Raw genomic sequence first — 26609 nt, 5'->3', positions numbered from 1 at the left:
TAGTTTTTCTACTTCAGTATAATTGTGAGATCAATGCACGACTGAATGCAACAAGAGTACCTCACAAATCTTTTTTTGTTAAAATACGAGTTTCCACATTTTCATTTCACTTCTTCTGGGGAAAGTTTTGCATGCCTATCAAACTAAAGTGTATTAATTTGCTCCAGTACTTTTCTGCTTCGTGCGTAAAAAAAAAAAAAAAAAAAAAAGTTATATTTGAGGTTTTAAATAGGACCTATGGCGCGCAGAGCTCAGCTGGGAGCCCCCGAGTAGTTGTGCCGGAGCAGCGAGGTTAAGTGCCTTGCTCAGGGACAACAAGACGAGCTGTCTGACGAGCGTCTCTGGAGCGAGTGGAAAGACACAACCCCACCCACATCTCCGCTTCTCCCGGGTGGTTTCGAACTACCGACTGCACCCCCGTCACAGTTGCCCAACCTCTCCCCTCTCCAACGGCCACACTGCGCGTAAAATCAAACCAGGGGAGACCCTGGTGTGCACATGAGTAAGTTGAAGTCTCGATTCTCCTTTAAATTTCCTCCGTGTCTGGACTGCCACTACCATCAGCAGCAGCGGCGCCGCTTCGTTGTTGTGGTCGGGAATACGCATGCGCCCGGCATTGGAATTACTGCACTGGCAAGAATAAGTTGGACCTCGTCAGTCTTCACTCAAAGAAAAATATACATACTTCACATTTTTAAGTATGGTAGTGTTCAGAATAAGAAAAATGAGGTGTCTCTGCGTGTGGCTGCTGCCCTTCACAGTGGCTGTGGTGTGCGCCCAAAGGTAAGTGAGAGGGTCGGGGGATGCTCCATACATTTTCACTAAGTGTGACTGTGCTACAGACGGAGTGGAATATACTCCTGTGATCCAATATATCGTTTTCATAGCTGCTTCTCTGTCTTTTTTTCTGTCTCCTTTCCTCCATAGTGTCGGTGTCAATGACCCTAGCAATATGTCTTTGGTCAAGGAAACGGTGGATAGACTGTTAAAAGGTTATGATATACGATTGAGGCCAGACTTCGGAGGTAAATGAAATAACTCTGTGTGAGTTTTGTGCTCGTTTGCTTTTTGTGCAATTGCTGGAGTAATCGCCCGATATCTAAACTCGATCTGAGCCTCCTGGAAAAGTATAATAAATGATTCTTCTCGGCTTCTACATGAGACACATTTTTTTTTTAGGATACAGCGCAGGTGGAATCGTTCAAAACACACCGTGATAATGGTGATAACACCGGGTGATGTGGTTCGAGCATGATTTCGGCGATAGATTACACCAGCTTTCTCAATGAAACATTCCTTTCAACCGCCCCAAAAAGTGCTCCTCTGTCTCAAATTCAGACAATTACGAACGCATTATTCTGCTGGTTCGGATGTTGAATGCGGAATGACGACTGTATCGGCTGTATGATTTCATGTCAACAACTTTTCGGGGGAATACCAGCACTTTCATCACACCACCCAGCCTCTCGAAATGAACACTGTAAACTATCATTCAGGCACAAAACAAGTGCTAATCAATGCTCCCGTCACGTACTTATCGTTGGATGCCTTGTGAAAAAAAAAAAAAAGAAGAATAAGAATGTGACAATGAATCACTCGGGTGGCATTTTGATGTACAGTGTCTCTTTTGCTTGTCTGTCTCAGGTGCCCCGGTTGGAGTTGGGATGAATATAGACATAGCCAGCATAGACATGGTATCAGAAGTCAATATGGTAAGTGGACTTTTATTGCATTTACTTTAGACTTTGTGTGACCATTTTGATTTAGTGATCAATATTAAACCATCCGAGGGAACCACCCTCAGCCCCCACCATCCTTCTGCAGACAAAAAAAAAAGAAAGCACGGGGAAACCCCTCTCGATTTAGGACTCTGTAAATGTGGTTTTCCTCCGATCACTCTTATCGACTTGTGGGTTTGAGACTTCCAAGACAATAATCGTTACGTGTCAGGCTCGATGGTGGCATTTAATCCTCACAAGGTGTCGGACTTAGAGGTTTCTAAGAAATGACTGACATTTGATCTTGTGATTTCCTCTCAAAATCAATGTTGTAGTTTGTATAGATAGATAGGTAAATAAACAAATAAACAAATTTAAAATTTCAAAAAAAATAAAGTAACTTGATCATGTTCTAAGCTCTCTATTAAGAAATTCATAGTGTACTTTGTGGTGTCAATCCCGACACGATTTCCCATTTATCGAGGTTGTTCAAGCAACTTCATTAAACATTTTTGTTTGGTCATATCTGCTTTTAGAACGCTTTGCTGAAAATATAGTGACAGAATGTCAGAGCAGTGAATCTAGGGAGAAGTGGAGATTAAGTTTCATACAAGTGCACCTCTTAGTGATGAGATGGCAGAACTGCACCTCACTTTCCGGAGGAAACACAAAGGCTGCTCTCACTCTATCAATGTAGGAAAGCCACTGTTGATAATTATGAGTCAGTGCACAAGGTGGGAAAAGCATATATCTATGTTAAAATACACAACAAGTTCTTCGTGGTGTGTATTTGATTTGTTTGGAACACTGTGTCTTTCTGACCTCCACTGTGGAAGCTGGCACATTTTCAGCTTTAACTTCTCCATAATCTGTACCAATGTGTCCTGCTTCTATAGCTGTTTTGCTGTTACTTGCTGAGATATGAGTCATGTTTGAATATACACAAGGATATCTTTGGCAGCTGTACCCAAATGCTATTGCTGATGTTGGTATATTTGTGGTCCTGGTAGAATATGCTGTTGATATGCAGAAAGGAGATGAGAAAACAAATGATGCTATGTCTATTCGCATGGTTTTACCCCACTATCACACCAGCTCATGCATACACAATGCCCATCTACAGAGTCCTTCACGCTGATCTTGATGACTTAATTAAAGGCACATTGTCCTGGAGAATGGGAACCACTTTGTATGCATTCATGTTAGTAGAATGTGTATACTGTCCACGTGGAAATGGTTCTCATTTCTAAATATAATGTTTATGTATGATGTTCTTTAGCCTCTCTGTCCCAATTGACTCAAATGTAACAACAGTTATATTGAATCCAAACAGCTTTCCTGGAACAAAATATCAGGAAGTTGGTTATTCATTATGGTAAATATAACTCCCAAAAGTGTTGCAGGCAGAAAATGTTGAATGTTAAATAGTGTAGAGCACAGTGGAAACCAAAAGGGAATATGAAACTGAAAAGAGAGCCCCATACATGATGCATACAGAATTGTGTCATTTAGATTGGGACAATGGTACAGTTGAGCACATGTAAAACTGTTGGCTGACAGTCCTTCAGAAAGAACTTTTATTATATACAAAAACAAACAAAAAAACCTGAGTACATGGGAGCATCATTACCCTTTCCCAAAAGTACGCCATCACTGAGCTTTATATTCACACAGGCCCACACAGTCCAAAAAAAAGAAAAGAAAATCCCACTTTTCATCCAAACAGAGAGCCACTGCCACACCATCTCTTTGATCATCTGATTCTTTTGTTGGGTCCGGCCTACTAAATACCCTCTAATGTGAAAGGGGAGTCATTACCACCTGACCCACTGTAGTTTCATGAAAAGAAGAGGCCACATGTGTGTGTAATGGTCTCAGCATCTTTGATCTGCTCTCTTTCCTATAAATGTAACCACTTTTCAGGATAGCAGCTGGTGTAGAAGCGCTTTCCTTTCTTCCATTTCCTCTCCCCCATCTGGTTCTCTGTCTGCCACTTATTTTGGTGCTGGGATACAACCATCCTCTGTACTTTCTTTGGTGAAAAGAGAAGTCACAGGGTTGTTGGATAATGGATACATGTCACACAGGGATGTATGCAACAGTGTCCTATTAAGCATTATGGCCAGGCAGGACATCCATGCTTTGGTAGAATGATCCATTACTCAACATTTCTTTTGGTTGTTGGCTTATGCGTGCACACACGTACATTTTAAAGAAGGGCCATTAGAATATTGAACTGCAAGAGGTTTGTCTTAAACCATCTGTTTTAGCACCGTGTTACCAATGTCAGAGCAGAAGCCCATTTAGAAACAACATAGGCCTCTGGCTCACTTTAGATGAGTCACAAAGCTAAGTATGCAAGCCTTCAAGCATGAGTGGCCCAGAGGACATGTCCTCACTCGTGTTTGTCACACAAGCATTTCGACTGTCCAAATGCAATGTCTTGACTCAAGCAAGATACAAGGCTATACCCACCAAACACTACCCCAGCTTTTCCTAAGTTGACAGTTATGGCACGATAAGAAAAATTATCATAAAGAAAAAGAAAAAAAACAACAACTTGAAAAGACAGGGATGTGCAGATATTTTGATAATAAAACAGAGCACCTGTGATATAACTGACATAACATGCATGCAGACAACTACATTACATAGGATTTTGGCCTGGAGCATGATATGAAGTGAAGAGATTGTAGCTGGTATTTATTACATCGCCATGAAAGGTCACTTGTTCCCCGGGTGTCAGAGCTAGACTTGAAGACCCAGAAGGGTGAAAAGGGATAGGATATTATGGTGCGAGACCTACGGGTCAAATTTTTCACCCATGAATATGTGGCACAAAGAGACAGAGAGGCAGAGATGGACAGATAGATGGACGAGAGAGCTCTGGTATTAACAAGTTACTTGTGGAGAGCCAGCAGCAGTGCTGGTGTTGAAGGGAAGGTCATGTACCTTGTGCGGCTGGGGGTTCATTCTGCATGACTCAGAGGTGGACATACAGAGAGGGACACACACGCTGAATACCAATGTCATGATAGACATTTGACCTAAGGCAAGTGGTTTCGCAAACCTTAATTCATGTAATGGAAGAATGGGGATTATGTAGCCACTGAGAAGCGTTGGTAGATGTTATTGTTTTTGTTTCATTTCTTTCAGCAATTCAGTTTTTGCACATTCTCAACTGCCATTAAGTTTTTATTATTTGCTTTTGGTTGAGCTCCGGACTACTTGAGTCCTAAGCCAGCAGTTTTCACAGGGAAATACTCTCGTCTGAGGAGGAACTGAAGTTCTTATCTTGCTCCAAAAGGCAGAAATACCATTATTGATGCACATAAAGGTCAAGAGGATCTTATTGATTGTTGGAGGACTTTGAATTTCCGAGCCCCCATTTTAGTACCCTGATATTTCCACCTTTCGGTATGTCTGCTGTAAATGCATAAAGATTGCACCGAATACTAGGCCTATACTATAAATATCTATATGTTATACAGATGTAATTTATCATAATGGATGTGGCTGAAAAAAAAAAAAAAAAACAGGAGATTACTGCTTACCATATGATAATAAAAAGGAAGAAAGATTGTAGATGCACTTATGCAGTATTGCATAATATCTCATCCAGCCCTAAGAGCGTTAAAATGATATTAAGTCTGCATCTATGGTTTGGTCTAAATCCATTTCACATCCAACTTCAACATTATATTGCTGATGTGCACAGAGAAAGTTGATGAGCTGTTGACTTTGGCCAATGAGTTCACGGAAGTTAAAGTTGATTTAATTAGTTCCAATTCTAGGGAATACATTATCGCCAGTAAATGGTGTCAAAGATTAGGAAAACATCGTCTTATTCTGGCTGGAAGAGTGAATGATGCATCTGTTTTGTTTCGTGAATAATATTTCAAGATTATAATTGTAGCCCAGTTTATTCTTATATGTTGTCCAGATTAATACGATTTTTGATTTCTTGTCACATCAAATATTTTTCAGTCTTGGTGGGGTTTAGCAAAAGTGTTCAAAAAATAAATCGCGATCACAACATTCTTTGCTCACAATAGTTGAATTCTACTTTTGTCAAAACAGGAAGAAGATACAAAATAGCCCATCATCCAAGTGTGGAGGGACACAAATGCAAATACAATACATGCACACCAGCTAGCTTGTCCGGCTGTAAAATTAAGTATTAAAACAATCTCCAGTCTACAGTATGTTTAAAACTCACAGCAAGCTAATGAGCAAATGGGAATTGACCTCAGTTCCCAGATGTAATCTCGGGTGATAAAGTATATATTAGCCAAGTGTACGATATTAATATAACATTTGTTTAGTTTGGCTATTGTTCAGCACATGGAAAAGCACCAATTAAATAATAGTGAAGAAATGGTGCATATTTTAAAGATATCATATAGTTGTAATTGACGTGATCAAATTCTTGAGGAGGCTATAAATGTTTACAATTCCACAACAATTGCATTAAAAGTTTTACTTCCTCAAAGTGCTTTGGTGCACCTCATTTAATGGAAGTGTCTCTTTTTTATTCTCAGTCTATATTAAACCAGAAAGCATATAGGGCAGACATGGACATACTTGCACACTTAGGGTGTCTCCAGTGAGAACATGTCTCTGCAACTCTTTCATGAACATACACACATTAACCAATTCTAATCCCCTGCTAGTCTGCAGTCATGTTGTTCCGCAAACTAGTATGTTATGGAAGCCTCCAGGAAAGTAGTGATTTGAATTATGTAACAGCCAGAAGACAAAAAAAAGAAAAAGAAAAAGAGGTAGCTTAAAGTGTCTTTTAAGAGTCTGTTTTGCCAGAACAAGAAGGAGAAGTGAACAAAAAATAACAAAGCTGCTGGCCCAAAGCCCAAACAATAAACTGAAAGACACTTAAAAGCTTTATAAAGCTGGAAGTAAGTGAAAACGTCATTGTTCATTGTAAGAAATAACCCCTTTCACAGATCTATTGCGTTTATAGAGATGCATCCCATATAGATTGTATACTGTGTGTTGTGTTACCCGAAGGCATCATTAGATCATAGTCAGGTGTATAACGGGAGCTTAGCATTTTAGATGAAAGCCGACTGCAGCGTCTTGCCAAACGACAAACTGTACACGAGGCAAAGTCTCAATATTTAAGGATTAATTAGCGATATTACACAGCCCAGTAAATTCACCGGGAATAATTAATTTAGCAGGGCAAACAAGTGCTATGTTGTCATTAATAAACTATCACCAATGGTGCAGTGGTTAGTGCTCTTACCTCATGACGATAATGACTGTGGGTCCAAACCCCGGCCGGGTCTTTCTGTGTGGAGCTTTCATGTTCTCCCCATGCATGGTTTTTGTTCCAGACATGCATGTGAGGTTAATGGATGACACTAATTTGCCCATTGATGCGAATGCCAGTGTGACGATCCTGAACCTGACAAAGGGGTAAGGAATATGGACAGATATAAACTATATCCATCAATCCACAATACCATCTTCATCCAACTTAAAGTAATAGAGCTAAACAATGTGCATTATATCTAATAGTGTATAATTATATGTACCCAATTGTAAGTGACGCATTTTCCTGTATTACATCCAATAAAAAAATAAGCTCTATGAGAACTATTTGATCATTGTACTGTAATTGTCCTCTATGATGTTAAGGTTCTGTGAAATTCATATATATATGAACTATAAAAGTTGTTGAGCTGACCTGGACGTCCTTCAAGCAAATATAGACTTGAAGGACCTCAAGGCCACTCAGTGACGAGTGTTGTTTCATAGCGAGAAAACACTGGTTCGATACTTGGGTCGGGACTTTCATTGTGGAGTTTGCATGTTCTCCCTGTGCATGCTTTTTTTTCAATTGTCTACCACAAGCCAAAAAACATCCATTTAGGATTCATCTTCGACTTAAAACTTGTCCATGAGTAAATGTGTGTTGCTGGTGTAAAGTATGAGGAGATCAAACATTCAGATAACTATATTTTGTAGTATCTTTTATAGGGTTTGTTTGTTCTTATTTCTGTTCTTTCCTTTTTAATCTATGACGTATGTTGCCCTAGAGGAGTACAAATTTACTTAACCTAACCTTTCGCAGCCCCTTTTAACTCCTGGCGTTTACTTTTTGTGAGCAAATACATAGGGATAGGGACAACACTCAACACAACCTACTTTGCAACTTGCATTGTACTTCCACTTGAATGTACTGATAGAGCACATATTACATGTGTTTTTTTTATATTATATTATATATATTTTTATATATATTATTTATATTGACGCATGGATTTTTACATAAATGATATCAACACATAACATATGAATGTTTGCACTTTGGGAGAACCAGTTAGTGCAGTGTATGATGAAGAGGAAGATAGCATGCCTCGCATGAACTTCACCAAGAGATAATACGGTACAACGGTACATTTCTGAGCGGGTCAATTAATTATAGTAAAGGCATTCAGTGTGCATGAAGTCATAAGGCTTTGTTTTGGGGGTATTTTACCAGTTTTGTCTATTTGAATTTTAACGTGAGTTCAGTATTTTAAAATGTCAGTGAACAAGGATGATGCAAAGCATGACGCAGGAAATGCTTCAGCCTCTGAGTCAGACAGTTTTGTGTTTTGTGTTATTATCAAAGCAACACATGGAGTCAACACTGCCTGGCTTAGATATTCCCACATACTTCACATCCTGTAGCCATGACACAGAAGGATTCTTTCAGTTAAAGCCCATCAAATGTTCATAGGTTTTACTTCAGGTGAGTTCATTACAGTCATTACAATAAACCTGGTCTGGTGCAGTTGGAAGTCTGAAGTGAGTTGCATGGTGGAAGGTCAAATGTGCTTTTGCTTTTCTGACTGCAAAAACAATACAGACAGCAGACACATGGCAACTATAATAATGATCAGCTAAGCATTCACACAGTTTCTATTGCAAATTTGCTCTACAAAAGGTCTGAGCAAAATAGACATTCTGGCGCAAACACAATGCAGCATTATAAAGAAATAATGGAAGAATTTCAACATTGGGAAATTGACAACCTAAACTCTCTCATGAACAAAGTATTTGCTTCGTCAATAGGCGGGCTGTGGGGTTAGAAACAAAGTCAATCAGATAGGGTAAACAAATGCAAATGACAGAGGGTAACAGGCAGTTAATCAAAAGGCAGGCAGATGGTTTTAGAAACAGGAACAGAAAGAGAAGAGAATGGAGCCTGTAATTATTAGGGGGGAAACAACATGGCAGAGCTGCTATAAGCTGGTTGTGTCCTATCTTTATATTTAATGGAGTTAATTGCAGATGGAGAACTGCGTAAACAGGTAATTTGGATACACGTCAACCAAGAGCTTTGACGAACAATGATTGGTAGGCTAGTAAAAAATGGCAAAAGTGTAATGGAGATGATAGTATTCACAGCAAAGCAAGGAGTGAGGAAGTCGAGGCAGAGGAGGGAGGAGAGGTAGATGGAGCAGCTGCCACCATGACAAGATTACCACAGGGCTTTTTTTTTGTTGTTTTTTTGTGCAGTCAAAATCTCATAAGGTCTGTGTACAAAGGTGTCTGGGTAAATGGTGACTGGAGTATCACACTGGACTTATTTCCAGGCTCACTGCACATATCTCTTTAAATCTAATCTGTGGTCTTTACATCAGTTTCCCTCAGTCCACTACTTAGAGCTTTCTTTTCTTGAATCTCTTTTTTTCTTCAATGTTTTTCTTTTTTTTCTTTTTTTTTTACCTGCCTACTGGCAATCCGATTGCCTCTGTTTCACCTTTTGGTGCTACCACAGATTATAGCAAATGCCCACATAACCCTAATTTACACAAGGCATGGCTGTGCAGTGGCACAATTTAGATACATACCATAGGCTTCATACTTTGCCTTGTAAACGATAAGTGTAAGCTTCTGCTGTGTGATATCAGGTGCACTTTCAATATGTATTGCAATGATGAGATTATATGTAATAGAGACAAACACCTAAGTGAATTGTGTTAAAGTGTTTGAACTTCTAAACGAATGGGCTCGTTCTCTTGCCTCAGATTCACACCAGCTGTGACTAGGTGGTGTCTTTCAGTATTATTTTTCCTTTTTTGTTCATCTCATCTCATCTCAATGTGTTCACATTTAAAATTTTGTAAATTAACTGCAAATAAAGTGCAAATGTCACTTTTCTTTCATACTTCAAATTCATTCCATTTAAATTTGCAGAGTAGGAATCCCTAGGGCACAAAAACTTCTCACAGCGCAGTCAGTCATTTGCAAGATATATCTTGCACATGTTAATATTGCAATATATATATTCGAACAGAAGCTGCATCAAGTTGTGAAGAGAATATCAAGCCAGACAGGAAGTTCCCTCATGAAAATGTGGTCATTTTTGTTTTGAGTTCATTTTAAATTATGAAGCCAAAGTGGTTCCCATGATATATGTAAGTTATTCCAACCAGATGGCATCAGGTAATGGTAAACTTTTCTTAATCTGATCAGGGGCAAGTTTGCCCAACTCTCTGTCAGAGTAATCAGTGTATAGTAAAATGCCAGATATTGGTATGTGTCTAGTACATTGACACGGAAAATGGCACAAACATTCAGAGTTCCCAGATTAAAAAATCCTGTTATTTCAGCAACATGATTTTCTTCCTTGAGCGTCAAGAGCCACACATTTTTGGCTCTGAGCAACATCTTGACAAGTAATTCATGGCTTAATATTAAAGCACATAAAACTATCCTAATCTGGGTGCTTTGCAATAACTATATTGATCCTCCCATGTTTTGCTTTCCTCAAAAAGCAATACTTTGCTTGAATACATATATTTAAAATGAATAAACCGATATTAAAAGGAAATACAGCTATCACATGTCCACGCTAACCCTGTGGTCCTAAAGGGAAAAAGGAAAAAAAAAAAAAAGAAGCTCTTTCTCGGTTCTCGTTTACAAAACAAGCTCTTTAAACCTTTCAAAGCTGGTTCCATTAAGTCATACTAAGAGCCCTGTGGCAATGCTTTGTTGTGTGTGAAGAAATTCTTCAATTGTTTGACCACTATTATCACTTTCGGAGGCTCGCTACGCAGCTCAAATCTGCTTATCCTCAACACTTAATCTACAGAAAGTAACGTGGAGAAGTGGAGCCACATATTGCCATCATACTACACTGACAGTACACACCGGGGATGTTCTGTTTAGATCGTTATTAATGTTACAGCCACAGCTTATTGTACAATTAGTACCACAGCTCTAAATGTCAGGGGAAGGAAGGCGTGTAATCAATTCCCCCAGGTGAAACAAGCTCACTAGTTAGGCATCTGATTCACTGCTGCCTGTGACAGTGAATGATGGGGTGGATGTTCAGACAACGGGCCCTTCCCCACAGCAGTTGGCCTAACAGCATCTTGTTTTCTTGTCAGTAGGCAGAGCATGGGGAATTAACAGCATATTGCCACAGTGCTACTTGTTTATTGCAGGGTAATAATTTCCCCACCTGTCCTGTATCTCTCTTCAGTTACATTACTTGTCCTCTGTTTTCCGTCCTCCTCGCAACAATGCTCCCACTGTCATTTTCGTGTTATTCCAGCCTGTTTGATAATGACGCAAAGCCGAGGCCCCGGCTTTAGGAAAGGGGGGAGTTGAGACAGTTACAAATCGAAGTGGGTTAATCGGCTGGCCTTCCATTTCAAGCTACATCTCTCAGTTTATTGACCACACCGGTCAATTTATTTGTGTGCGCCTGCTCAAACTCCCCTTGTGCAAATCTTTGTTCATTTAAAAAAAAAAAAAAAATGATAATAATAATGATAATCACTTCACCCTCCCTTTTAACTTTTCATAGACTTCAATTTCCACTCATCTTCAAAATGGTTTATTGTACTTACTGCTCTTGGGAAAACTGCCCCAATTATTGATCTACTATTTGAAGATGCATATATGTGATCAAGGTTCGGTTTTAGATGCAGAATGATGAACAGAAAGGCACAATCAGTCTCACACTTAGAAGGTACGCATAGGGTGTAAATGAAACATGCGCAGCTATCTCAGCACTCGACAAATCTATTTTTAAGTTTTTAGTGACCAATACGTTTGTTACCATATTCATGAAAAACAGGCATATTGCCACAGATACTACTTCTAAGCCAATCTGGCTATTGTGGTCAACCGTAATAAGATAATGAGATCTATAAATAGCCATCCTGTACTATATATGAGCCCTTAAGAGAAAGATGTTCAATCCATGTAAAACGGGATTGTCAAACATAAGGCCCTTGGACCAAATCCGGCCTGCAAGAGGCTCCAATCTGACAGTTTTTTTTAACAACTTTCTTAAGAGTAATGGACAAAACACAAAACTGAGGCCCGAAAGGAAATATCGGTGATGCTACCATGTAAGCTTGCTACAGCATTGCTTTCAAATTAGGCTGAAGGGCATGCTGTCAGGGCGAGTTTCTAAGAACATGCATCATGCAACATCTATAGAAGTTTTATGGACATTTCAGGGTATTTTGCACCATAAGGTTTCATGAAAATTGGCTTTAAATTGAGATTGTAGTCATAGACGCTAAGAATTGTTTGGTTTTGCAAAAATGTGAACATTTCCATAGTTTATACTCGGCACCACAACAAAGAAAACATTTAAAGTTAAAATTTTTAGGTTATTGTGATACAATCTTACTGATCTGGCCCACTCACGATGAAATTGTGCTGAACTAAAATGTGTTTGACACCCCTGATGTAAAAAATATTTAACGGGCGTGAGTGCTAACCACAGCGCCACCGGGCGGCCCTCAAGATCGACTGAAATGAATCAGTGGTACAGACCAACTTAATAGCATTTAACACTGAACCATCCTTCAGTATTTACCTTAAATGTTTAACGTGGAAGACATCATACTGTGATAATGCTGAACTTGCAGAAGTCTGCCATCGCTGTGTCCATATGACCCAATGATATTTAAATGAGGAGTGGATTATCATAATAAAATCTGACTTGTAATCAACCGATACACACAGCATCCAAAAATATTGCCATTTCAGATAGTCCGAATATAATACAAGCACTGTCCTATGTAAACAAAAATGTGTATGATCTTTTATTTGGTGTGGGAAAAGAGATCAAGCAGGCTAGGCATTTGATTGACACAGGATTTATGTCAAGCAACAGTCTAAACTGAAGCCACATTGTCAACGTGATCAACTAAAATCCTCAATGTGGATCAGTGTTAAATGTTCACTGACAGCAACCTCCCGTCAGTAAGTGTCCCCTGCTCAATGCTTAGTCATATGCTGACAGAACGTAAGAACAATGGCTCTTGAACTGATCCTTGTACTGTTGGTCTTGTGCACTCTTTCCCCAAAGGAAGACGTCTATGCATTTTTTATGGCTATTTCATATATCTGTGCCATTGAAGAGGCTCCCAGAGTCAGAGAAAAACAAAGCTACTTGTTCACGAGTTGAATTCAGGTTGATTTTGTTATTTTTAAAGCCAAATATGAGTGTGTAGGCATCACCGAAGAGTGTTGTGAACAGGGGATAACACTCATCACTGTGTGGGAACTATTTTTAGATTGTTAATCAAGGTAACATGTTTAGACTGACAGACTCAGTATGATATCCCATAAAGTGTGAGTAGACTGAGATTGCTTCATTTCAGCTCATCCGCCTGCAGTGACCTAACGGAGGTCAAAATGGTGTGTGTGTGTTGGGGGGGGCAGAGAGAGAGAGAGAGAGAGAGAGAGAGAGAGATTACGTTCAACTTTTTTTTCAGCGTCCGGTTTTAAACAATAAAATAGTGCCTGTGGGTCCTGATGACGAGATGCCAGGCTACATACTTTTATCTACCTTATAAAAGAGTACATAGTTTCAATCCTGCATGGGGGTTTACCCCCTAACAGAAAGCCAATAATTGAAACAGAATCAAAATGAAAAAGATTAAATCACTGCATTGCAGTATCTTTCGCTAAAATCTCCATTTTGAAATGACAAAAGCACACACACACACGCACACACACACACACACACACACACACATATATATATATATATATATATATATATATATATATATATATATCTTCAGAAATGTCTACAGGTTCGTCTCCAACAACTTTTATCGTTGGATCAGTGAGGTTTCTCAGTCACTCCTCGGCTGCCAAATCCAAGTTTCTTGTTTAAAAAAAAAAGTGGGGACACAGTTACATTTTTATAGATAAAACAACTTTTAAATCTTTACTTTAATCATACTTAGTCATATGATGGAGGGTTATTATTTGATTATAAAGTCTGTTGCAGAACTCAAAATGTCACAATGGTTCGTTTGCATGGATTCAGAAGTATGACTGAGAGACACGTGTGTTTTCTTTGCCAGTGCTTAGTTATTCCCCGACACTCAAAAGCATGTGGCTGATATCAATTGGTAACCATGGCAATGTCAGTAGATATGAATGTACAATATGTATGTGGGTCTGTCTGTCTCACTATGTTTTTCCTATGATGCACTGGTGACCTGTCTTGTGATTCTTAAAAGAAAAACTGACCAAACTGGTTCATTACACAAAATCAATAAGGATGAGATGAAATGGATAAAGTACTTATAAAATACATTTACATGAAAATGCAGATAACTCCAAAGGAGAACTTTTTCAACCCATTTTTCAGAAAAATAAATTGTAAAAGATTCATCACTCTACCTCAGGAGGAAAGCGCAAAAAGCATAGAACCAGTCAATAGAACACTCTATATCACAGTACTACACACATGCAGAACATGCTTACATAATCATAAGAGTGCACTTATTTCACTGCTCACATTCATTATTACAACAGGCTGAAAAATTATGTAAGAAGGGAAAGGAATTGCAGTAACTCGAGTGAAAGCACTTCAAAATACGTGCGCGATGACTGACCTCAAGCCTTCCTTTTTCTCTATCTCGAGCATTTTCCTTTAATATACGGCCAACAATTCTGGCTGAATCTTTTGAAAGGATGCTGTTGATTGAGGCTATAATCTTCAGCATAAACTACCATAATGTTAGTGCAATACATGAGAGCAACATTTATTGTCAACTTCAACCACATCAATTCATAACATCAAAATTAAAATAAAAAAATATGTAAACCTCCTTTATCTCCAAATATATTTTAACTCTTTATTTGAACTTGTAAATGTACACTTTACTGGAAAATATCTAAAGCTTGAAAACAATTCAAACTCTGTCACCACATATTCGTCAATAACACACTGTATTACAGTACCACAAGTGTGTGCAAGTGCATTTGTAAAACACAGCACATACATCATTACTACAAGCTGAACGCCCATTATATAAAAGAAAGAAACCACAGTCATTAAAATGAAAGCACTTTGAAATACATACATGCTCGATAGCTAACCTCAAGCCCTCGTTTTTTTTATTTTATTTTATTTTTTTATTCTGCATTTCCTTTAATGCACAGTTAACAGTTCAGGCTGACTAATTTCAAAGGATGCCTTGGTTGACGTTAAACCCTGAGTTTAAACTAACATCAATAATAAAACAGATAACAGGAGTGTTTTTTCCAGCAGAATCAATTCGACCAAGAAGCAAGCAGAGGCAAAAGAACAAAAGCCTGTATAAATCACAGATCAATACGTTTTCTATGACTATATATTTTTGCCCTCCTAATTTTGGCGTTGTGAAAGAAAGAAAATTACAAAAACACAACTTCAATTTACACTATGGAGTGGAAAATTATGAGCGTTCCAGCGCAGTTCAATAAACCATGGCAGTCTCAAGAGCGAAAGCACGACTCAACCCTAGCAATCGCTGTGTTATGCTTCTCAACACTCTCCCATTAACAGATCTCAGTGTCATGTTCAACTGCTGTGAAAACCAATCCACACCTGCTGCCGCTCCTGTTTGGCCATTATCAGCTTCTTGTATTGTGAGAAGCTGTGATAAAGCTGCTTCTAGTCCTGAGCTCCATTGACAGCTGGCAGTATGAGCTTACACGTGCTGTGAAACTGGTGAGTTTGTGGCAGACATGAAACAAATTATAGTGACCCACAAGACCAATTATAAAGCTGTGATGGCAAGTCAGAATATTAGAGCACTGTGAATAAAACTTTCAGCCGAAAGAGCCACATGTCACCAATTCATAATTACAAAAACGCATTCATATGATCTTTTCTATTGCGCCACTTCTGTGACTTTTCTGGCTTTTTGTGTACATGGCTTCAGAATGTTCTGGCAAAACTGACAGGTCCATCCATCTTCTATAATCCCAGGGCAGGACAGGTCACCAATACATCACAGGGCAAAGACATGCAGACAAACATTTATGCACACTCATATTCCCACCTCTGGGGCATATGAGTGCCTTCAAGTGAAAATGCAAAACGTTTGCGCTCTGGATGCTCGTTTGTATGACAACGATAGTCGGAGTCACAAAAAACAGAACTTTTTGAAAACGCTGCTACTGCGCACGTGCACCACAGCTGTAGTCAATAATTCTTCATCACATGCGTGAATTCGATGGACAATAACAACAATGGAGGCTGTCATGACTCCCAGTCCATATTTTCCTTGGAAGGTTTATAGTTGAGAGTCACTGTATGAGCAATCCAACTTCATTGTCTGTCCATACAAACGTCTGTTTACAGTGTATTGTCTTCTGCACACTTACACACAAAAATGATGCGTTTTCAATTGGAACATTGTTGAGTGAACAGGAACTTATATTAACATAAAACGTTTAGACTCACCGGTTAATGCATGTTTCTGGACTGTCGGAAAAAACCTGAGTACCCAGAGAAAACCCATGGGAACACGCAAACTCCACACCGAAATGCTACCTGGACTTCAACCAAGCATACTCCTCTTATCAGGTGAGGGTTCCAATTGTTACGCTCCCAAAAATGTTGTGAAAAGTTCCGACATGAACATAGCAGAGATCTGTGAATACAATATTTGTAGTCATATAACGACAGTATTTCAACGCTTTTTGGAAGTGCTTAATAATGTAACGATAAAAAACATATTTGCAGTTCATAAAAAGGACCATGCTGACATCTGTCATGTGTTGAAATATGTCAGAAGGCTAATGGCTGGTGCCTGCAGGGCTTTGGAAGTAATATTGCACTTAGGATATTCACCACTTGCCTGTCTAAAATACATCAAAAATTTCCCAGAAAATGTGCAGCCAGCTAACTCCATGAGCATGGATGAAATTGCCCCTGGAAGATATACAGAATCTCAAAGTAACAGCTAAAGGCATATCATGAAAATATTACCCCAAAGGTGACTTTGTGCATTGCTGCATTTGGAACGGCGCATCCTATACAGTATTTTACAGGATTTAGTCTGGGTGGCTGTCCTCAAGCTGAAACTGAACCAAAGCTGAGTGATGAAGCCAGACAATAAATGTAAGCAGTGGCATAAATCTACCAAAGCATTACTTCAACCTAACAAAATTCCCCTTTTGGATTTCAGCCCAGGTTCTTTTGAATGACCTTACGTGCACTATCTACACCAGAATCTCTCCAAACGTTCCCCACTTCTGAGCTACATGACATATTGACAGCTAATTCTGATCAAAGTTTCAAAATTTGTGTTTGTGTTAGTGTTATTTGAATACTTTATGCAGGCTATGTTTGAGTATAGCTCTTGCCTTTAAGGGGGCTCAAATTTGATTTTTACAGTAAATCCACGAAAAAATTGACAAAAAATATTTACAATGAATTGAAAAACAAACCTGCGATCTTCCTCTCTCTCACTTGCCAGTTAAAGAGGTCAGCCGGGGCTAACTGAGGAGAGGAACAAGTCCCTGGAAAAACAAATAACATTGTGAGGATTAGTTCTGATCAGGATGTCATGTGTATGATTGTGTGAGACGCCGTTTTATTCCGGAGTACAAGGAGTATTAAGGCTTCTTGATGCTCACATCAAGTTGTTATTATTGTTGATGCGCAATATGAAATTTCTATTTTTCCCCAAGTGGCACGACATTTCGTTTCAGTCTCTAAAGTAGGGCAGAGAGATGAAAATGCTATTGTCTTTATGAAAGAAGTCAAAGTGATGATTGTTTTGAACAAGAGAAAAAACAAAAACAAAGAAAGTTTAAGATAACCGACGGACAGAAGTGTCATGCAATCTGTGCAAGAGATTTTGTTAACAGTAGGAGGAATGTTCCACTTTAAAGTGCTTATTAGTGAAATTAGAAAGGTGCACTGTAAAAAATAACACGTTGACTTCAATAAAAAAAATGTATAAAAAATGTGCAAACTCATTGCATTTCAAAAATGAATTAATGTTAACTTAAATTACTTCTTGTGAGTTTGCAGTACTCAAAGTAAATTGAAGAATTTAGATTATGGTAACTTATTTTGAGTTTTCTGTACTCAACGTAACTGAAAGCTTATCTTAAGTTTTAGTCATTCATAATATTAAAGTCAACATAATAATAATAATAATAATAATAATAATAATAATAATAATAATAATAATAATAATAATAATAATAATAATAATAATAATAATATATTATATTATATAGCATGTTTCTTGACTCTCAAAGATGCTTTACATTGCATTATTCATTCACTCCATACTGGATGGTGGTAAACTAGGTATGTAGCCACAGCTGCCCTGGGGCAGACTGATGGAAGTGAGGCTGCCAGTCAGCACCATCAGCCCGTCCGACCACCATCAACCACTCTCACACTTCATACACACATGGGCAGTTCGAGGTTCAGTGTCTTGCCAAAGGACACTTCAGCTTGTGGGCAGGCAGAGATGGGATTGGAGCCTGCATTGTGAGACGACCGCTCTACCAACCGAGCCATGACCAGAGACATGTGCGGACACGTGTGGTGTAGGATGAAAGTATCTAAGCATGTCTGAAAGAATGCGCAAAGGACACTGGGGAAAATAGAAATGTTTTCCTTGGTTAATTTAACTGGGATACATCAAGTTAAGCATGTTTTCCAACCCCAAATTACTACTTCATTCTTTAAAAGTAGTGTTGTCAACAGGTTGGTTAAAAACTAAGTTTGGTTAAATTATCTTTTTCATTAATTTGTATGTTAGCATTTACAGTGTGATGTCAAACTCACTGTGGAACTCTCACAATCATTTATACCTCGGGATTGTTTAAATTTTTTTTTAAATTGATTGCCATCTGGACAATTTTGTCAATTTCCTGATCTGTTTCAGCTCTATATACAGTATTAAAAAAAGAAATACTACACTTACCAAATCCAGGGGTTTGTATTCAAACCAGTTTAAAAGAAATGTAGTCAAGTTAATGTTTGTTAGTTATCAAGTAAAACGATTGCTTGTTTGTCTTAAACGGAGAAGCAGATCTGCAGCAATCTTTCACAGCAATAAGGCTTTTCTGTTTTTGGTACGTTGACCTGCGACAATGGATCAAAAAACGAAAAAAATATTTTTTTTATGTTTTACGTCAATGCCACACACTCACACAAGCACACACACACACACACACACACACACACACACACACACACACACACACACACACACACACACACACACACACACACACACACACACACACACACACACACACATACACACACACACACACACACTGTGAAGCTGACACCCCTAAAGCACCCCTGCGTCTCTTGAAGGTCAGTCCCACTGTGAGGAGATATTGCTTCTTCAAGGGTGTCCTTGCTCAAGGAGATGCCGCATGCAGCCATCAAATCTAAATTCACACGACTCTGTACATTGACAAAGAAATACGAATGTCATCAGAAACTCTATGACGACAATCTTTTTTTTTTTTGTATTCAGGTTTTCTATGTGACATTGATCCCCAGACCTCTATACTGTGTATTGCATTATATCATTGTTGACTATGTTCACATGTAGTGTGTGCTTTTTGGTACTCAGTTTGAATAGCAAGCATTTTCTTCTTCAGTTCCCCCCCAGCTTCCATAATGCATGAGATGGGGATCTTCTCTAGTAGATCAGAGTGTTTGTATGTGCTATGTATTCGTCAGAAAACAGCTGTCTAGAGCCTCAGCAACACCAGAAAGGAGCAAATCCTGCAACCTTGTAACAACACAGGCAAACAAACACTTGCACATACTATCTAACAACACAGGGCATGCAGGACAAACACACACAAGTGCGGTCTGTTAGCATCCCGCATTTATATACACACTATTTCTTCAAGCAGGAGAAGCACTAAGTGGGACAAATGACATACACTGAGACATAGGCGACTCATTTTCGTCCCCTTGTCTCGTTGGCCAGCGAACCTTCTGTCTTGTGTGAATGACAGCTGAGATTGAAAACGCCATCATCTCGCCCCGTCTTTCTGGGGGATTCAAAAGCACCCTAATAATCTTTGTCCTGCTCTGCCTTCTCTTCCTTTTCTATAACCCCCCCACCCCCCTTTCCGTCTGAATTGCCACTCCACTCTACTCCTCTCCAGGGATGTGAAAGGGCCTGCAGATGCTCCAATCGACTCTAATAAATTGTATGTAGTCAGATAAGCTGCATGACTGCCAACTGGCAAAGCTGTGAACCTTTGCTTTGGGAAAACCGTGGAAAAAAAAAAAAGTTCCTCTAAATTTGATTCACCTTCAGGACGCTGTTTTGAAAGCTATACCCAGGCCAAAGTAAATGATAAAAGATTATAGAAGGGAAAATGGGTTGTGTAGAGAAAGAGGGGAGCAAGAGGGACAGTGAAAGAGAGTGTCATGTGATGGAAAGGCAGGCTGGACAAAGCATGAGAAAAGAAACAAGAGAGACTGGCATTTATTTAACTCTGTCGTCTGCTTTTTGACATGCCATAAACTAAGAAAATGGTTTTGAGGAAAGAAAAATACAACAGAGCACAGAGTCTAACAGCTTTAGCCAAAGTTGCAGCCTTATACAAATTCATCTAAAGACTTTGAAAACATAGAAGACAGAGCAATGCTTTTAAGATGTTCTTGTTAGTTTAACATGTGATCTATGTGAACTGTAATGTTGCGATAACAAAGTGACAAACACTCATGCAGAGGATGTTGATATCTTTGGATTTGAACTTTCAGATTTGTACTTTTAAGTATTCGTGTTTTTTTATCTTCTTTATTCAGATGCAGATTGTTTTTAAAGTTGCTCACAGTAAGAATTTTCCCAGCAAACGAAGTCCAAACTAAGCCTGTGTGTGTGTTTTCTCCCAGGCCTCCTGCCCTCTCTAACACTCTGACATGTATGCAAGACATGCATTTGGAGTTGATTTGTGACGAGGGTAGGAAATTACCACTTGCCACTGGTCAAATGTGGGTGAATTTATGAAGTGGTGGGTGAATTTTATCAGCCCACAAGCCACAGGGACGTGTGGGAAATTTAGAAAGGAGAAATCAAGAGTTCAACTGAGTTCTACATCTGATCTGTTGGGTAAAGCAACACAAGTCTCGAAGCAGTGTGAAAATTATTTAAATGTGTAGTAAATGATCAAACTGATAAGTTTATACCTCCAACTTTAGTCATTTAGTCATAAGAAAAAAAATCCATCACCATTTGTTTACGTGTTTTCAGACTGTATCAAATTCACTGAGTTTGCTGGATAAATGGAAGAAGTGTTTTCATGAGTCACAGTCGCTGTTTGATGAATGAAATTAGAATGAAAGAGTTTTACAGAAAACACTGAATAGAACTGACAAACAGCACAGTTCCAAAAACATATGTGAGAGGCACGTTAATGTATTTGACCAATAATTAAATTTTTTGTCATAAGATAAGTAAAAATGACAGCCATTGATAAGGACGGACCTCGGTTTGGACCGGCTCTTCCTCTCTTAGGGTTTTTTCACCAAAAAGAACCAGGTGCTCGTTCAGGGCCGGTTCTATAGCCAGTTATTAAATGTGCATCGTCAAAGAACCGGTTGTTTTTACATTGTCAACGAGCCAAGTGAGAGCCACGACATTGCGTCACTCGAAAACGTTGTACGTCACTGATTTTCAACTATGTTGCGCCGGCAGCGCACATACAGGTACGAGGAGACAGACTGTATACGTCGGTTTAGTCCAGGTCGCTTAATCTAATTTGGCCGAGAAAAAATTGTCTCCTCGTCACTCCATTTTTGTTTTTTCACCTCCCTTCTTGCTTTAATACGGAGCCCCGGAGTGGCCATAGAAAAAAAACAAAAAAAAAGAATAATAATGTGTGAATGAGCATGGCGCTTATTTTTCAACATTTCGGCATTACATTGTGAGTTTCTGCTCCTTTCTCTTTATTTCTGGATGTGTCTGACTGAAATGCTTCAACATCAGGGAGGAATGGAGGGGTAGAATGATGGAACACAGAGCTAAAGCCATTTTAAATGGCATCCTACCTAAACACACGCTGATGGACAACAAAAGTTATTCAGACCTCAGCCTGTGATCATAAAGCGATACGAGATCTGGAAGGGACGTTAGTTACAATGATGTTACGATAAACAACGTGAAATAAACGGCAACTGAAAACTGCTTATAAACTCCAACGAAGCTGACTTTGTGTGACAGCGCAGGAGCTTTACAGCACAACAGTTTGAGAGCCACGGCTCCGCGATCGCAGATTAAATTATCTCGTACCCTGGCATTATTAACTTGAGGTAGTGACTTATTATCTCGTTCCCACGCCAGGTCGCGTGGGATTATTAACTTGAGGTAGTGACTTATTATCTCGTTCCCATGCGTTATTATTATTTTGTCTACAGCCACTCCGGGGCTTCGTGTTCGCTGTAGATTTCAGAATGCCGGTACAGCGTCTCTTCAGGTAGCAATAACTCCGCCCCCAGCTTTTGATATGTCAGGCCCCACTCTGAAACCGCTCTGGCCCAGCAACGATGTGGGGCCAGCTTAACACCCGTTTAGACCCTGATAGGCCGGGGCTTTGGCGTTGGAAAGACAAAGAACTAGCTGCTAAATCTGACCCTGGCCTCAACTAGCACCTGGTTCTTTCTGGTGGAAAATCCCCCTCTGAGACCACCTGCACAGAGTCCATCTCCACCCCCACAACTTCACTACCCTGTCTGATTAATTTGTAGAGCCTGTTGGTGTCAGCCACCCTCAGCCTGCTGCCCCAGCATGCAACAGCATAGAGCCAGCCTGGGCATCATAAGGCCTGAGGGCCATATGTGGCCCTTTAGCTCAGCTTGACCGGCCTTCAGGGTGTCACGATGAGGTCCTGAATCAGTCCAGAATCCTGAATGAAAAACTTTGTGTATGATGCATCCATTGCTGGCAAATGTATATTTCCTATTACTCACCGAACGTCTTCAGCATTGTGCAGCAGCCATCAGCCATTCAGCCATCTCAGAAAATACAAACGGCTTTGGCCCTTCCTGCAAAGGGCTTCAGTGTTTCTCACTCAGTCCAATTTGTGGTCGATGCATATCCAACGATATTATAGTCCACTACAATGTCCACCCAGGCTCCCTGGATGGAATCAGGGGTCATCTTTAGTGTGTGAATGAGTGGAGTTTATTCCCAATTTGAGCTCTGCTATCAAATATATTTAGAACCATGCATGGAAATTTTAATGACATTTACATATCAATTACATTTCAAGATACAACAGTGAATACAATGTGTACTGAGTCAAATAGTTTCCAGATTAGATTTTTACTTTTTTAGAATGTTTGCATATGTGTGTCTAATCCATCAGCTTGTAACAATCAGGCCAAACAATCCCCTGCAGCAGCCTCTGTATGCTTTCCTGTTGTCGATTTACTACATGCAGTGCACAAGCTGTTCCAGATACAGAGCTGAGTCCTAAGGACTCTATATACAGGCCCCCACTGACTGGGTAATATGTGTCACTCTGCTCCATAGGGATAGGCATGTTTATTATTAGGCCTCTTTGGAAATGCTGGGCCCTTTGTCAGATTTCTTGTACCCTTCCGCTGATGGCATGAGAACAATGTGAGATAGGAAATTGAAAGCCACTTGTTGTGAGAGGGCTTTTTTTTTGGGGGGGGGGGGGGGGGGGGGGGGGGGAGTGAAGTGAAGTGGGATGATGGACTTTGGTATGGACATATGGCTGAGAGGTGGCAGGATCACATTTCATCTCCACTAAAGAGGCGAAGAGATTAAAGACGGAGGCAGACCCATAGAAGATAGAGCGAAGGGACGCTTCATAGTCAGACTACTTTAGGATTCTGCCCCACTCCTCAAGGTCAGTACACCATAGAAATCACTTAAAGCAACATAGACCTCTTTCCCCAACAACCAAAACAATTATCCAAGATTGAAATCTTACCATCATCGAAAGGTGTCACAATCTGCAAATGAAGTATGTTTGTTTAGTCGAGTGTCCATTTACCTGAAGGCAATGACCTGAAGAGGAAATATTGAAATGTTAATGAGGGCCCTTACAGTCAATTTAAATTCTCAGAGGCTGATCCACCACATGTCAAGCTCTCCACACAACACCCACAGGTATGTCTGTTTAGTGGTAACGATCCATGTCATTTGCAGTGACCTCCAATGTATTCCCCATCTCCCCTAACTGCATGCAAATACATGCAACAGGAGCTCCCCTGAGGGCGAGTGAGATGGATAGTTGGGGAGGGAATATAGGGATGGTGTAGGGACGATTGTTTAAGATTCATATATAGAAGTGAAAGAGTGAGAATGGAAGACAAGTCGGAGAAATGAATAAGATGAAAGAAAAAAGGAATGGATGAAAGAGAAGTGAAAATGTAGCAGAGGGAGGTCACTGCCGGTGATGAAATCAGAGACTGGAAGTGAAGAGCTGTGAGAATAAAAATAATTTGCATCACTGCTCCACTGAGCTTTCCAATGCCTTTCATTTACCCCACCTCCCCATACACACCACCCTACATGACCCCCCCCTCCCTCGAAGCAAACATACCATACCATCCCATATCTGTCGAATGGAAAACAGGGTTTTTTTCCCACTTCAAGGGTAGTGGGAAAAATCAGTATTCACTATTTAGTCATCCTTAATGCACATCCTGTCTTTTCTCCTTTTCTGTAGACTTAAGCCTCCACTCCACTTTGTCTAACCTCATCCTCCGACAATTGAAACAAATCATCCACCAACTTTTTTCTGCTTTAACAATCTCAGGGTCAATTCCTCTTATACTCCCTCTAATATTGTAAAAATATATGCCAACACAAACCCAAACAGGGTGTAGCATGTAGAAGGTGTGACGGTGTGTTGCATTCAATCCAAGCATAGCCATGTGGTGTGGGGGTGGGGGTGAGATGTGAGGGGTTAGTGAGCAGGGCAGCTCGTACGATGAGTGAGGTTGACAAGGTCAGAGTAGACAGCTGGAACATCTTTCTTTTGTTTTGATTTTCTATTTTTCTGCTCGGCACATGTTCATAAGTGCGAATCTATTTGGAATACATGCCAGAAGGGGAGTCAGACTATACTACTGAGAAAAATCTCCATAGATGCTAGGATAGCTTGCTGTAGGGTGTATGGCACAGGCAAGTCTTGACGGGAGCAAATTACATGAACTTCTATTTATTGAAGTAATGAGGACTGACGACTGGTACTTTGGGCAATTTGAAATGTCGACAACTTTGCTGGCGTAATTTGTGACGCATTCACTATACTCCCATACACAATGACCCTGTCAGTGAAGAAACTCAGGCTTGGGATGTACAGGCCTGCCTTTGGGGGCACGTGATCCGGATTGGACTATAGACTGCCTGAACTGGGTGATGTCACCGATTATGTGTTCAGATAAGAAAAAAATACATATGTACAGCAATATGAACTAATGTGGGCCTTGCAGATGTGGTGATTATCAGATTACCAGAGTGCCAACCCCTATGCACCATAAGATAGAGTGGTCACTTTGAACTTTGTAATACCCACCTCTTAACATCTGTTGGATGGTGAGATAAAAGTATCAAGAGTCCATATTTTGGTTCTTTGCTTACTAAAGCTGTAGAACAGACTTAGATCAATCAAGTTAAGCAAAATGGGAAAAAAAATACTCTTTAAAACAGGACATTTTCAACTAGACAGGCCATATTAAGACTAAAAGTAGTTCTTAACAATGGAATCAGATCCATTAGCTGCGGCAAATACCTGAGTTAAATAACTCCAAGGTTATGTGTTTCCAGATATAGATTACATTTGCCATTACTATTTGATAGTGTGGTACTCTCCTTCTGCGTTGCAGTGTTAGGGTGCCTAAAGCAGCTTCGACTCAGCATCGTGTTAAAGTTGTGTATTTGTCAGACCCCCCACATTTCAACTATTTTCTAATCAGTTACACACTTCTATTCATCACAAACTGCTCCCACGCCAGAGGGCACCCTGCTTATTGCAGCTACTCAAGGCTCGGGGTAAGAAGGGGTTAGATGATGAGCAGGTCAAAGGATTTAAATGGCAAATAATTATAGCCGTCTAATTTGCATCTTGCTTGCTGAGATTGCTACAACCTGCTGCAGAATGGTGATGACAGTACCTCTTTCAGCATGCCAGTGTTCGTAGACAGCGGGAAAGGTAAGCAGAGTCAGCACACCGTATATAAAATGTCTTACAGCATGTTTCTCCCCTGGTAGTGGAGCACATCCGTTCAGGGTTTTGATGATGGTGATATGATGTGATCTGCAGCAGCCCATGCATCAGTGTGCTGAGTGCTGAGAGTACTGAAATGTTTGTTTTGTACCTTTTTTTTGGCATGTTTTAGTGAAATTATATTAACACAGAGATGGAAACAGTGCTAAGTAGTTATACTACTCTACCATGACTGGTCTCTAAACTGTACCAATTTCCACTGCAGCACCCTGTGGTCATAGGATCCATACAGGAGTATATAAAAAAGAGGCATCAAACTTTGTTTCTGTATGAATGAACCACATATTTTTATATTTAAACTTATGAAGCTTTTCTGTTTGTTTGTTTTTTGGGTATTTTTCGGGACAGATTAAG

The 26609-nt window shown here is 39.7% G+C and overlaps 1 protein-coding gene across 1 annotated transcript in view; it reads left to right on the top strand.

Annotated features, from left to right (window-relative positions):
* Positions 1-308: 308 nt before the first annotated feature.
* Positions 309-26609, top strand: part of gabrb2b (gamma-aminobutyric acid type A receptor subunit beta2b) — a 63289-nt gene continuing 36988 nt past the window's right edge. Inside the window, exons 1-3 of the mRNA XM_080483718.1 lie at positions 309-783; positions 928-1025; positions 1645-1712. Coding sequence (XP_080339844.1) covers positions 701-783; positions 928-1025; positions 1645-1712 — 249 coding nt within the window. The 5' untranslated portion in view covers positions 309-700. The remainder of the gene's footprint in view (positions 784-927; positions 1026-1644; positions 1713-26609) is intronic.

The sequence above is a fragment of the Lipophrys pholis genome (assembly GCF_963383615.2).
Source record: "Lipophrys pholis genome assembly, chromosome: 16".
Lineage (NCBI taxonomy): Eukaryota > Metazoa > Chordata > Actinopteri > Blenniiformes > Blenniidae > Lipophrys > Lipophrys pholis.
Note: the sequence above shows the minus strand (reverse complement) of the source record. Positions and strands in the feature narration are given on the sequence as shown.